This window comes from Cimex lectularius, unplaced genomic scaffold (assembly GCF_000648675.2).
Source record: "Cimex lectularius strain Harlan isolate CLEC.00 unplaced genomic scaffold, Clec_2.1 scaffold377, whole genome shotgun sequence".
NCBI classification, from domain to species: domain Eukaryota; kingdom Metazoa; phylum Arthropoda; class Insecta; order Hemiptera; family Cimicidae; genus Cimex; species Cimex lectularius.
This window is the reverse complement of record NW_019393023.1, coordinates 139,696-153,713: the sequence shown is the minus strand read 5'-3', so window position 1 is coordinate 153,713 and position 14,018 is coordinate 139,696. Positions and strand designations below refer to the sequence as shown.

At 36.1% G+C, this 14,018-nt stretch overlaps 1 protein-coding gene across 2 annotated transcripts in view; it reads left to right on the top strand.

The window, feature by feature from the left end:
- Positions 1-12,751, top strand: part of LOC106661268 (homeobox protein SIX6-like) — a 79,510-nt gene extending 66,759 nt beyond the window's left edge. For both annotated transcript variants that reach the window (XM_014384555.2, XM_014384554.2), the window contains one exon: positions 11,809-12,751. In XM_014384555.2, coding sequence (XP_014240041.1) covers positions 11,809-11,992 — 184 coding nt within the window. In that variant the 3' untranslated portion in view covers positions 11,993-12,751. The remainder of the gene's footprint in view (positions 1-11,808) is intronic.
- The last annotated feature ends 1,267 nt before the right edge of the window (positions 12,752-14,018 follow it).

The window sequence follows — 14,018 nt, the reverse complement described above, 5'->3', positions numbered from 1 at the left end:
AAATTTACATCTTAAACCTTGTTTGTAAAACTCGGTAATTCAAATAACATTTTGATATTTACGTCTTAAACCAATTTGGACAGGAAAAAACGTTTTGTTCAACTTTGCCCCCGTTAGTGTTCATGCTTAGAACAAACAAAAAATATGCGGTGTAGCTTGTTAAAAGTCCGTCTCGTTGTTGAATAATGGTAAGACGAGAGGATGTTTTCGCCAGATAACCGAAGGGCTTTGTCGAAATCCCCCGGGCTTTTAATTGTGGTCTAGTTGAGCGAACGAAGAGCTAATTGAGCGTGCCTCCGAACGAGGTATCGGGTTCCATCCTTTCGACGGGAACGTCGGTACCCAACATCTGTCCGGCGTAGTGTTTACCTAATCCAGTTTGAACAATTTCATAATGTCGGATATATTTTAAATAAATAAAACTGGTGTATGCCGAAACAAATGAAATATTTATTACTCTAATTTTTAGGCAAATGTTAATTCTTGAGTAAAATGGATAACCATCGATCCTTCGATAAATCGTTGGGTGTATGGATTTGGTCAATTATCTCCATTTTAAAGCTTCATTAGATATTTTATTTTCCTAGTTGGAAATAAAACTGGCTGTCACAACAAAACATATTTATGAGATTTCCTCTCGTAACGCCTGCTGGAATTGAATTTTTGTCGGTTTTTGCGCGGAGGTCTGCCTAACTTCTCTAACTGCTTTTTCGGGCTGTCAGACGTTTCGGCTTCTCGCCGTCTTCAGTGGAACGAATCTTTGAACATGGAATATATTATATAACCTAGGGCATGTATACTTTAGCAAGAATTTCCATATTTAAGTGGTGCTTGGACCAAGGAAGAATTTGACAATGGGTCATTTATATTTTGAAAATATAGGTAGATCAGGACTGTCAGACACACTAAAGATGAGAGATGCCGAAGTCCGTCTGGCAGACAAAACCAGCGAGGGTTTTACCAAAAAGAATTTTCCTTCCTCTTGAATAAACAGAACAAATCATCAAAGTTCCAAACTTTAATCCTTTAAAAATTATTTACAAATTGCATGATTTGCCCTAATCCTGCAGATTGTTTTGCATCTTGGTGTATTAATTTTAAAAAAATCACCTTTCGAATATCTGGTTTATGTTTTTAAAAAGCGATCCCTTGCTGAAACTCGAATACCTGTCCATTCAAGGTTTCGTAATTTAATTTTTAATTCCTAACCATCCAGCTATTTTTCAGGCTCATATTTGCACTTTTTAAATAAACCAAGTACATTTTATAAGGTTTTTTTCGTGTAAACAGCGTGGCGATGGACCTGTAATTGCGTTTTACCGATCATTTTGGTCTACCTAACTTCGCTTTGTTGTCTGCCAGACGTGTTTTGGCTTCCCGCCATCTTCAATGATGGGTACCCTTGGACAGTTTTTTCGATGTTGGCGGTTGAATCGTATTTTACACTGGGCTCAATTATATTTCAAAAGTACATAGAAAAATTCAGCAATGAAATACTGTTTTCATCTGCTAACGGATCGAGAAGAAAGCATTTTCAATATTTAAAGCCATGGAGGAAGAAAGTAAGTTCATGGAGGTTGGAAAGTGCACCAGGTGGTCACATCCAGGTTCGCGAAGTCCCGTGATTACTGGCTTAATAAAGATCAGTGAGATGCTTTTTTAAATTTATTTTTTATTTTAAATTTCTTCTTAAGGTCTGTGGAAACGACCAAACTGTAAATTTTATTTTTGTGATAACAAAATTAACCTTTTAAATTTCGTTTAAAATCGACTATTTAAAGTTTGAAGCTGTATTGTCTATAGGCCAAATTAGCCTTAAGAAGCAGCCAGACTAGACTTAAATTCTTAAATTAAATTAGACTAGATTAAATTCTGCTGAAAATATTACATAAATTATCGATTTTACTATCTGTTTTATCATGTTTATAGTACTTTTAAATCTATTAGAACCTTTATATATTTTGTATTTATTTTTTAAATGTATATACATTTAATCTTATTGATATAATTACTGTTGTTATATCTGGGAAACATATTTTTGTTGTTTGAATATTGGACAGGTCTCGAAAATAAGGGATGAGAGTGAGACCCGGTCTGACCGAGTGTTTGCGTTCTTCCCACGGCTGGTAAAAATAAAGAAAAAAAAACTTTCCCCTGTTTGCCTCCTGGCGCCATGACCACTTGAGGCAAACAAACCGAGGATGTGATTGTTGTTGGGCATCCTCCATAGTGGAGCATTGTCTTCCCAGTTGACTTCCGCCTGGCCATTGTCCCGGGTCGACCCCGGTATTGGATTTCCTTATTGCCCTAATCGCCGTTTCCACATCCTCCATTAAGCCCATTTATCCTTGGCCATTGATTCATTCAACAACGCCCAGGTAGGAGGGGGTTGTTGGTTTGGGTTTGTCGGGAGAGCAAAGCCTTTGGAGGCCGTTTTCTACCCGCCGAGGAGACGTCCATCATCCAATTTCCTACCACTTACTTCCAGACATCCATTCATAGACAATAACATTCGCTATTATTCTTATAAGCGACTCTTTATTAGAAAAACGTTAAACATATATACATTGAGAGAGGACATTATCACCAATGATTCGGTTATCTCAGGAAATAAACCTGAACATAAAAAATAAAATAAAATAAAAAAGATATGTATATACGTATTCAATTACATCAGGATAGCCTTCGGGACAATTATTCTTCCATGAAGGAAAAACCGTTAAATTTCAATTTTAATTAGTCACTCCTTATTTTTATGATCCATCTGACGGTTTACATAACCTAAAAATTCAAAGAATACATTTTTAAAAATAATTCTAGGATTCTGTTTATTAAAAAAATTTCTTATACCTCGTTTGGAGTCGAATGTCAACGCTGATTTTCTTAATGGCATCATATTTAAAAAAAAAATGAACATACCGCGAATATTATGTGTTTACAAAGGAACAACAATCACGAATACATTTTCTAAAAATATAGAAAAAAAAATCATTATCCCAACGATCACGTCAGAATGCCTTCGACCTCAGAGAAACGGTCAATGATATCACATGCTGTTCCCAGGTCGTCCAACAAGGAAAATCGGCAGTCGTTGCCATCCATGACATCGCAGAATCATCTGTGACACGGCAGAAATTGTTGTGGTTAGTCTTGGTCTACCTTACCCACCTGTTCGCATATGGCTTTTTCTCATTATCGCCTCTTCCGGCAACGCACAATTGTTTAAATCGATAGAAGAATAAATCAAAAGTGTTTTCGGGAAACGGTTCGCTTTATTATCTTTTGGATTATTTATTTTCTAGTATTAACACTGAATTATTAGCTCCTAACAAATATTTTAATGACAAATTTTATCGGTCTCAATTTAATTTTGATACGATGTAATAAAAATAAATGTGTATTAAATATATGCAGTAATGTTATATTATCAAAGTGTAAGGTTAACCGGTCCCGTCCCGGGTTCGAAACTCAGCGGCCCTGAATGCGAACCAAATGTACTTACAAATATTTTGGATTGATATGATGAACTGTTGCGAAACCTCCCCAAAAAAATCTTTCCTCGGCAAAATTTACTAAATCGAAACATTGAAGATTATTTAAAGAAGAAATTAGGTTTTATTTTGTTATCGCTGGAGAGCCTACATGGCTCACTCTGAATTCACCAAAAATTGACATCATGCTACAAAATGACAAGGGTCCTCTCTAGGCCATCTGTTGCATTGATTACAAAGGTTGGAGCTATAAGAGATACCGATATTTTGGTTCAGGTTAGACAGAAAATCCGTCCAATGTTTAAAATTATCCTGAGAAAAATTGAGATTGAGATGAAATTGTTGAACCAAGAATTCCAAAGGAGCACCATGATATCGTATCCAAATATCTACTATTTTTTCTAGCCATTATATCCATGTTATATATATATATATCGATTATATCTAATAATAGAGTGAAGTATGCGTGAAATTTACTCGAGACTTATAAAAATATAATTTTCTTTTGTCATAAATGGCAGAAATAAGCCCCTCGATAAACTTTATTCGAATTTTATTAAGTAAGACGTACGCAGTTCCTTTATTTATTTATTTTTTAAATTGCTATAACTTAACAACCATATGAAAATTTGCTAGACTCTACAGGCTAACTTTTTTTTAAATTTATTTTATTTGTATCAAAATATGAAGTGTGTAATAAATTGACCTAGACTAACAAAAATACAACTTGCACTTGTGAAGATTGGCCAAAGTAACCCTCTCAATATGCTTTTTTTTCAAATTTGATGCATTAATTTTTGTTTTAAGATGTTAGCTGTTAACGGATGAGTAGAAATTAACTATTTAATCTGAAAAATTCGCGGATAGCTTGTCTTAAGTAAGACGAAAGCTATTTAAAAATCGCAGGAAAATTACCTGACTTCTGTGCATAGATTGGCCGACTTTTTTGTTTGTCATCTAGTTTTATTTAATTTAATCGAAACAGTGAAGTGTGTGATAAATTGACCTGGGTATTACAAAAATGCACTTTTGATGAATGGCAAACATAAGCCGCTCGATATACTTTCTTCAAATTGAATACATTTATTTTTATATTTTGAGTTAACTTTACTTTGAGTTAATAAATGAGTAAAAAATAACGTTTCAAACGAAAAAGTTAGCGCATGGCTTTTTGTTTTTGTTTTTAACAAAAAACCTTTAAACAAAACATGAGGTGTGTGAAATTGAGAAAATAAGTCCTCGAATACTTTTTTCAAATTTGATACTTCTATTTTTTGAGTTACCTGTTATTGGATGAGTAAAAAGTAACGATTTAATGTCATTAAATTTATGATTAACAGCTTGGATAAAGTTAGACTTAAGCTAGTTTTTTTTTTTAAATAAATAACTTGATTACACGAAAATTTGCTGTCCCTGTCCGTTCGCAGGCTCACTTTTTTTGTATGTTTGAATTTTTTCCAAAAGAGTGAAGGGAATTATAAATCGACCTAGGGCATAAAAAATACGATTTGCTCTTGTGATAAATGGAGAAAGTAAGCAAGTGCAGAGTTGGGTTAATGAGACTTAATTTTTTTATGAAGAGAAATAAGTTAACAACCAAATGAAAATTTGTTACTCTCCATTAGAAGGTCCGCGATTTTTTTTTTAAAACAAAAGAGTGATACATTGAACTGGGACTTTACAAGAAAGTACGGCTTGCTCTTGTGATAAACAACAAAACTAAGCCTCTCGATATACCTTCTTCGAATTTGTGAAATTTATTTCGGTATTTTGAATTGTTCACTGTTAATGAATGAGTAGAAATTAACGATTTAAGTTGAAAAATTAGCACATGGCTTCGATTAAGTAGAATTAATATTTTTAGACAGAGAAATTACTTAACAATCCATAAAAATTTGTTGGTCTCGGTCCATGGCAGGGTGACGATTTTTATTTTTTTATTGTAGGAAAAAGTAAATTGTGTGATAAATTGACTTATAAAAAAACTTTAACAAACTTGGATATATACCAAAAGTAAACCTCTCGATCGACACTCTAATGGATGAGTCAAAAATAACGAAAATTTACAGCATTTCTCAGATTAAGTAAAACTTAAGCCACTTTTTAAAAAATGAAATAACCTGATCCCACGAAAATTAGCTGGTCTAGGTCCGTTGGCAGGTTCACTTTTTTGTTTGGTTTAATTTTTTAACAAAATAGTTCAGTGATAAATTTTGCGATGTTCTTTTTTCAAATTTGATACATTTATTACTAAATTTGGAGATCAGTTAATAACAGAGTTAACTGTTAATAGAGTTGAAGTTAGCGCATGTCTTGTCTCAAATTAGACTTTACCAGATTTTTCTTCTTTTTTTAAGGTAAATAACTTCACAACGACATGAAAATTTCTTTGTCACTAGCCATTGCTTTCTTCATTGTGTGCCTATTCGTTATCGCACGTAGGTCATCATGATCAATGCGCACTCTGTCAACAGCAGGTCTAAAGCTTTAGTTGAACCATTGCCCCAGGCTTTTCAGCAACGAAATCGTCTCCTAACAGAACCTCACCTCCCTTCGATTTGTCCTTCCAGAAGAATTTTAAGCAGTTCATATTTTCCTTATTACGTAGAACATGACTGCAAGTTTACTGTTTTTACTGCTCTGTTAATTTCAGTTATAATTATTCAGTTTCGATTATTCTTCAGATATCTCCACGTTAGAGATGTGTCCAGCTTATTTTTAACATCCTTCTATAGGTCCGCATTTTGCACTCAAACTTTTTCATAGAGGCTTCTGTTAATGTCCAAGTTTCGACACCATACAGTAGAGTTGAGAAGATGTCTTTCAATAATCTTATCCTTAATCCCATATCAGGTTCGTGACTGGACAGTCCAATTTTCATTTTAGGAAATGCTATCCTTCCCTTTTCTACTCTTGATTTTATCGCTTTAGAGTGGTCCCGTAGGTCGTTCAACAGTTAGCCTAGATATGTTATCTTCTGGACCTTCTCTAAGGTGACTTCATTTATCTTGATTTCTACGTCCATCATATGTATCTTATTGATAACCATAAATTTAGTCTTTGCCGCATTTAATTTTAAACCGTGTTTATTACTCTTTTATGACACGTTATCAAGTAGGCTTTGTTGTTCTTCTTAGTTTCGTCCATCGTAAATTATTTATTGTGGTCCACCTTTACACCCTCCTCCATATCATAAAAAGCTTCCCTAATGTTTTCAGACTATATGTTAAATAGCAGTGGTGTCAGAATGCACCCCTGTTTCACACCTCCCCTAATTTCGAAGTCATTCGATATTCTAACTGGCTTTTTGGTTCCTGTAAAGGTTTGTGACAATGTTGTTATCTTTATCATCCATGTGTCACGGTCAGAAACTAAACAGTAGATAATAATTTTTTCCCGACCTTTTCTCTTCTTTTTTTGAGGTAAAAATCGAGTTTTTTTTTTTTTTTTTGATTGGAGCTTCCGACATTTAGGTCATTTCAGCCTCCAACTAAGTTCAGTTTACCCACTAACATTCATACATAAACACTACATTCATACAAATAAATACATTCATACACCTAAATACATACAGTACACTTAATCCGGTTGGTCGGTGGAGTACTTGATATTCCTCCACCGACCTATACTCAAACTAATCTACATTGGGGTCGATGGAGTACTTTTATTAATATTCCGCCATCGACCCCGAACACACACTCTTACGCTCTCAACATTCGAGGGGCGATGATGACGTTATATTTCACCCTCACCCCTTGCCATTCACGCTGATAAATACATGCACTCAGACAAAACATATAGACACACAACACATAAGACATATTATATAAAATTTAAAAAAACCCAATTTCCCCCATAAAGCGGAACAGGGAACCCAGAAACCCGCTGCAGTGCTGGAGTATCATTTTCAGATTGAATGGCATGCCTACACGCTCCTTGAGGGAGCCAAAGCATGACGTGTTTTCAGTATGTGGGACACATCGAGCAACTTTTCTCTGCATAAGGGGCACCTGCGCGGGAAAATCGACATGTTATTTTTTGTTATTAAAGAACGAAAACAAGCTTTTCGATGCCACATCAAGTCCGAAAATCCAATCTTTCGTTTCTAAACAGAACGTGCTTAGACAAATAGGACAAATGGATTGTATTTAATAATTATTAAACTGCCTATTAGCACAGGTCAATTTAGCAAGAAGTGAAAACATCGTTTCTTTTTAAAATGGAGGCCACGTGCTCGTAAAACGGCTCGTATGGCCGACGGGCATGAATAAATACCAGACGATTACAACCACCTGAAGATAATTAGCATTGGTTCTTATTTATATAGCGTTAATTCAGGGCGGACAGTTACTTTATTACCTCCGCCCTGGTTATAACTTAATAAACCCTATGTACGTGACCGACAGGGTCAACGGTTGCACCTCGGTCTTATGGAATAAACGAAAACGTTGAGGCGTTTCTTAATTAAATTAGAAAGGTTATAAAGTACATTTTAGACATCTTAATTAGAACCCCTAAACGGTGGGATAATGTTATTTCTTTAAGAAACAAGATGTTTTTTAATTGTTAATGAATGTTTTAACATGCCTAATGGGTTAGAATAAAAGGCTGGTCTATTTTTCATACAAAATGCTTAAATTTTGTTGCAATTTAACGTTTGTGCGACAGTACTTTTTAAGCTCTTCCACCATTTGGGATTTCTCCATGGGCGTGACCCCCGTCAATAAACGACAGCTGGGATCTCCCGGAATACAAGTCAGCGCTTCATTTCAACTTCCGTAGCTTGTGACATTGGTTCAAAATCGTTCTAGTTATCGAAGTCTTATTAGGAGCTTTTTCATCATAGAGACAAGCAATAAAAGCGAGACAATACGGCTCTTTTCGGCCATTGTTCACGTTCGGGACATGATACTTCCATTCATCAACCTCATTCACTCAGATTACATCACGTTTTCTTCTTTTAACCAAATCATTAGAGTAATTAAGACACTGATATTCCTTTGTGCCACGACCCCAACCAGGTCGTAATTAGACATTGTGTAACGGTCCGTAGGCGACTTAAGTAATGAACCTTTGATTTATCAGACTTCAATTAATATAAGGCACGAGACGAGTCGAGTCGAGAGCAACTTTTCACATCCATCACGGATGTTACATACTATTTGCGAAACGACCTAAATCAACGATTGTAGCCACAACTGTCTCTTGGGAACCTGGAAAAACGGCCTATTAAATCCTGCCAAATTGATATTTGAACGTGTCAATAAGCCAAAATTACAGACCAAAACAGGCCAGGACAGGCGGACCATAATGGTGGTAAACGATGAAACAACAGGTTTATCACACCGTAGAACTCGTATAAGAAATGTTATAAAACATTGTATGATAATCTTCAGTGGAAGCTGTGCTAATGGTGTTAAATATCGAGAGATGTCGAACTAATCAATTTTAAAAATTACAAAGCTTGACTTACAGAACCGGCTTTGAGTTACTTATTGGGTTTTTGACTCAAAAGCGGCATTGTGCCAACTTCAGTGAGGAAAATAGCTCTTTCCGAACATCCAGTACCGATGTTGGCCCAGTGTCCATCTGGAATGTTCATCACATAAGTTAGATCGAAGTCACGATAGCTCAAGTGGTTAGAGCAGCGGCGTATTGAAGGTCGGGGGTTCGAAGCCCGCTTGTGACACTAAATTTTTTAATCTAAACCAAGACCTTACATAAAAAATTAATTGAAAGAATTAATTTGGTCAGTTAGACCACTAAATATAATGGATCAATATTCCTTCTAATTTTTGCTATTTTATATATATATGGATATTTTTTTTAAATTTCTCTATTGTAAATATTATTGTGAAATATTAATTTATGACAAAAGTGTGGTATGAATCGCCTTATGGTGAATAAAATCATTTGAAAATAAAACATCTTTTTTAACATATTTCTATGTTAGCTAGTCGAATTGAACCAGTAGTTCTCTAAATTACAATGATTTTTATTGTTTCAACTATAAATCATGGGTGAAATATTCAAATGTGCACCGGTAAAATTTAAAACGTCATTTTTGCATGTAGTAAATTATTTATGCGCAAAGAATCCATTCATCTCGATCGAACTAGAAAAGACAATTTAATTGGAAGATCACCGGTGAACGTTTCGCCCGGGGGACGAGGTCCGTGGAAAATAAATTCTTTCGGGTCTTCCGCCTTGTTTGTTTACGATCACACGCGTCTGATTTGTTTCTAAATTGCCGATAATCTATATGTTAATCCGAGAAAAAGGTGTATCGTTTTTCGACCGGGGGGATTGGTTACGTTTTCAAGTAAACAGGAAGTTTTCGGGGTTGTTGCGCACCGCCTGAGGGTGGGCCCGAAGGGGCGCCATCGCTCATTTGCATGCAGCGAAAGTCGGGTGGGGTTTGGGAACATTGTCCCTTTTCCCTTCCACTTTCAAGGGAAGGGTCAGGAATGTCAACAACAGTTTAATTGCTTCCCTTCTGAACGGCTGTATTTTTCGGCCGATTGATCAAAAATTCACCAAAAAACAGATATCAAGTTTGGCCGCTTCAGATCAACCAGAACTACAGGATGACCGTTTTGGGACTTTGAGAATTTTGCGAAATCGGCACCTTACTGTGCTGTTGCTTACTGTGTGTTGTTCAAGCGATTCATCAGCTCCAGGAAATTCGAGATGTCCAAATTTCTGAACGCACTGCTCGAAAAAGATTAAATCAGTATGGACTGATGGCTTTTCGCCCCGTAATAGGACCAGAAGTGAGGAGAACACTGAACGACTCCCATTTCCTCGAGAACAACTATTGGTCTTTGGACGATTGGTTCGCAGTACTTTTTACAGATGATCTCCAGGTGGGCGTGAAAGAGTGCGGACAAGGAGAAATGAAAGATACGAAGCCTGTAATTTTTGCCGGAGCCAACCTGTTCAACGTAGCTCAGTGATGGTGTGGACAGGAATTTCAATGGAGAGTCGCACAGAGTTAATTGTCTGATGTTTGAGAAGAGTCTTTGACGGCCTTTCGCTATGTGGATGAAATTTTGGAACATCATGCGTTGCCTATCCTTGATGAAATCAGCGACAATCCTATTCTAATGCACGATCATGCCCGTCCACATGTCGCTCGCATAAAACAAACGTACCTTCAACAGCATTACATCAGAGTCTTAGCCCAGCCAGACTTGAACCACTTCGAACATTTATGGGATAACCTCAAAAGACGTATAAGAGAACGTCCATCACTACACACCACGATGTTGAAAGGTCTCTTAGTGAAGAATGGGTTAACCTTGAGCAAAAAGACACTTCCAAACAAGTAGAAAGTATGCCAAGGGTTCTTAGCCTGGCCAGCCCGTTCTCCAGACTTGAACCTCACGAACATTTATGGGATAACCTCAAAAGAACGTCCATCACTTCCTGATACACTCCATGATATTGAAAGGACTCTTCGTGAATAATGGGCTAACCTTCAGCAAAGAGACATTTCAAAACGTGGGCCTTTGACTCCTGCTGCCACACCATTTGAGATCCTTCTGTATACCCCAATAAGGCACCACTATTGGGGTATAACCAACCCGCTCGTATCACTAAATTTTTCATCTCCACCAAGACCTTACCTAAAAAGAATAATTAATTATAAGGAATGTTGTTAAGGTACAGCGGTGAACTGCAAGATCATAAAATTTTCGTTTGTTCCGTGTAACTCCTTTTAGACCACCGCACGTCGATCATTGAGCGGCATTAAAAATCAGTTGATCATTGGAACGTCGCGATGGTCGGGGGATCGGGTGTTCAATCTTGCAATCCATGTCGAGAGTGGTTGTAGAACTTCTTCAATCTGATGATGACCTGTAAGCTCGAAATCCGGATGATTGAAAACAATTTACTTTGAGTAGGAACTATCTTTTTAAAAAGATTGAACAACACACTCACTCCATTTATCATTTCCACCATAAGGATCTGAAACACATGGGAAAACACAGAAATAGATCCATGCCATACCATTAGGTGTCTCAAACGGAAATGTCCCCGAGTCCACCTTTCTGAGAAATAGTTAGTGAAGTTGAATTAGTGATGAGAAATAGGAGAATAATATCGATTAAAAATAGTTAAATATTTCGTATATGTATCCTCAAATTATATATTCTAATGAGAAATTTGCAGATTATCATAAAAGATTTAGAAAAAAAATTGCTCTTCTCTAAATGTGCCAAACTAGCAGTCACGTTCAACGCTAAAACGGATTTATATTATTACTTTTTTAAATTTTTTTAAATTTCCTAAACATCTTCTCGTTTTGTTTCAGGATGCAACAGCAGCAGTTAGCGGCGCAATTGGCAGCATCTCACGGCGGCCCACTACCACCACGGCCACCAAGCACCATGTCCACCAGCTCGGATTCAAGCATAAGTCTGGGCGCACCTTCGCCTCCCCTTCAGCAGACGTTGCTCCACAGGCCGTTCAGCCCTCACCACACATCAGTTTCGTGACACCAAGACAGACAGAAGGACTTTATCAGTGCAATCACGGTGCCCTTCAACGGACACGTAGCCTAATTTATTCCTCTTGTACATAGTTAATTTATACATACGTAAACTATGATATCCGTAAGGTTTGTGATACCCTAAGGCCTACTGAAAGGAGCTCTGGTCCCTCAACATTCCTCCTATTCGCAGGTGCTGGTCCTCTGCACCTGTCACGAAGGTGTCGCCCCGTCAAATCCCACTAAAGATTTTTCATTCTGGTTTTTTGTGATGGGTGCGCAACAAAAATCGGCTTTCACATTACCTTCAATACCAAAAAATTGATTTCTTATATTAATAAATAACTGGTTTCGTCAATTAGAATATCGGAATTAAAATTACTTTCTAATGAGTAGTATCGCCTGTATAAACACAGTTTAGAAAATCTTTTACCTTTTAAAATATTCTTCTGTCCTTCATATATCAGTGTTTATTCTTGTAGTTCGTGTTTGCATACTTTTTGACGTCAATAGAATCATATTCACCAATGCTTTAAATACGTAGTTTTTTTTCTATTTGTCCTAACAACTTGTCGTAAAAGTTGGTCAATTTTGAAGGGTTTGACCTTCATGGTATCATTCTATTATTCTTTGTGCTGGCTGTGATTCAAACAAACGTCACAAAACGGGTTTAGATCTACTTTTCAAAAATTCTCTCTATTAAATTTCTTTCTTGGGAGCTCTAGTCCATACGTAATCACTCCCTATTGTATCATAAAATCATAGGCACTCAAATACTTTCATGTAGCACAACAGTTAACCTCCGACCCTGTACAATTCGTCAATTAATTTCGTCCAGCTGAAAGCCGATTGTGAGCGGCGTGGCGTGGCTCAGATTGAGCGCTTTTTCGGCATGTGCATCTCGGCCGAAAAAATAAACTTGTTAAATAGACACTTACTGCAGCGCAAATTCTGCTGTAACGTTGTGTATAAAAATAAATATATATATTGTAATTTGGTATATAAATATATTAGATATTGTAGATATTGTGTAAATCTAAGCTTAACTGAAGCTTAACTATAACGATGCCGTAATGTTTATGTGTACATAATGGGCAAAATAAAAATTTTAAGTCTCCCCTGTCTTTTTACATCTAACCCTGAAAATTTATTTATAAAACAAATATTTCAAATATTAAAGAGTTAAATACTGTAAACTTTGAACGAGACTAGATACTAACTAGATGTAAAAAACAAAAACAAAGCATTTAGCATAAAAAATAGAATAACAGAAATTATGAACTTTTAAGATCACAAAGGACAAACATAAACAACTTGTAATATTTAAAAAAAATCGTTCATTTCATTGCTTGTATGGACTTTGTAAGTACAGCACGTTGTGCGTTTTTTGTTAAATTTTTATCTAAAAATATATAATAATGAAGACAGTTTACATACTTGCCTTGTATCTTTCACCTTTCATCGATGTTTTTATTTATTGTATACCTTTATTTTTTTATTTACAAAAATATAACTTATATGTTAAAACCAAACTGTTTTTGAGTTTTTATTTTTTATTTATACATGTTGTTTAACTTGTAAAAGGAAAAATAACAAGAAAAGAGATATAGTTTTGGCCGGTTATGATCAGGATTTGGTGGATTAATGTTTTTTATGCGATTATATCCTTTTTATTGGTTCCAATGATAAAAACAAAACTTCCACTCGCCAGAAAGACACAGCAGATACGCAGTAGTAAGTATACGTTATAGCTAACGTTTAACTGGAATGTCTCAGGTCATCCTGGTCCGCCTAATCTCGCTAGGATTTGTCTGTCAGATGCGTTTCGCCGTTTTTAGTGAATTGTTCTTTTCAACGTGATTGTGTACTTATTGATTCCGAAATAAATGTTGCTCCCCCATGTTATCTGTGGGCAGGCAACATTGGTTTTATAGTTTGGAGGGCTCACGGTCGGAATTGCCCAGGGATCAACACTGGGTCCTGAACTGTTTTTCCTATGATAGCACTCTTCGGCCGCCTTAAAGTACAAACAG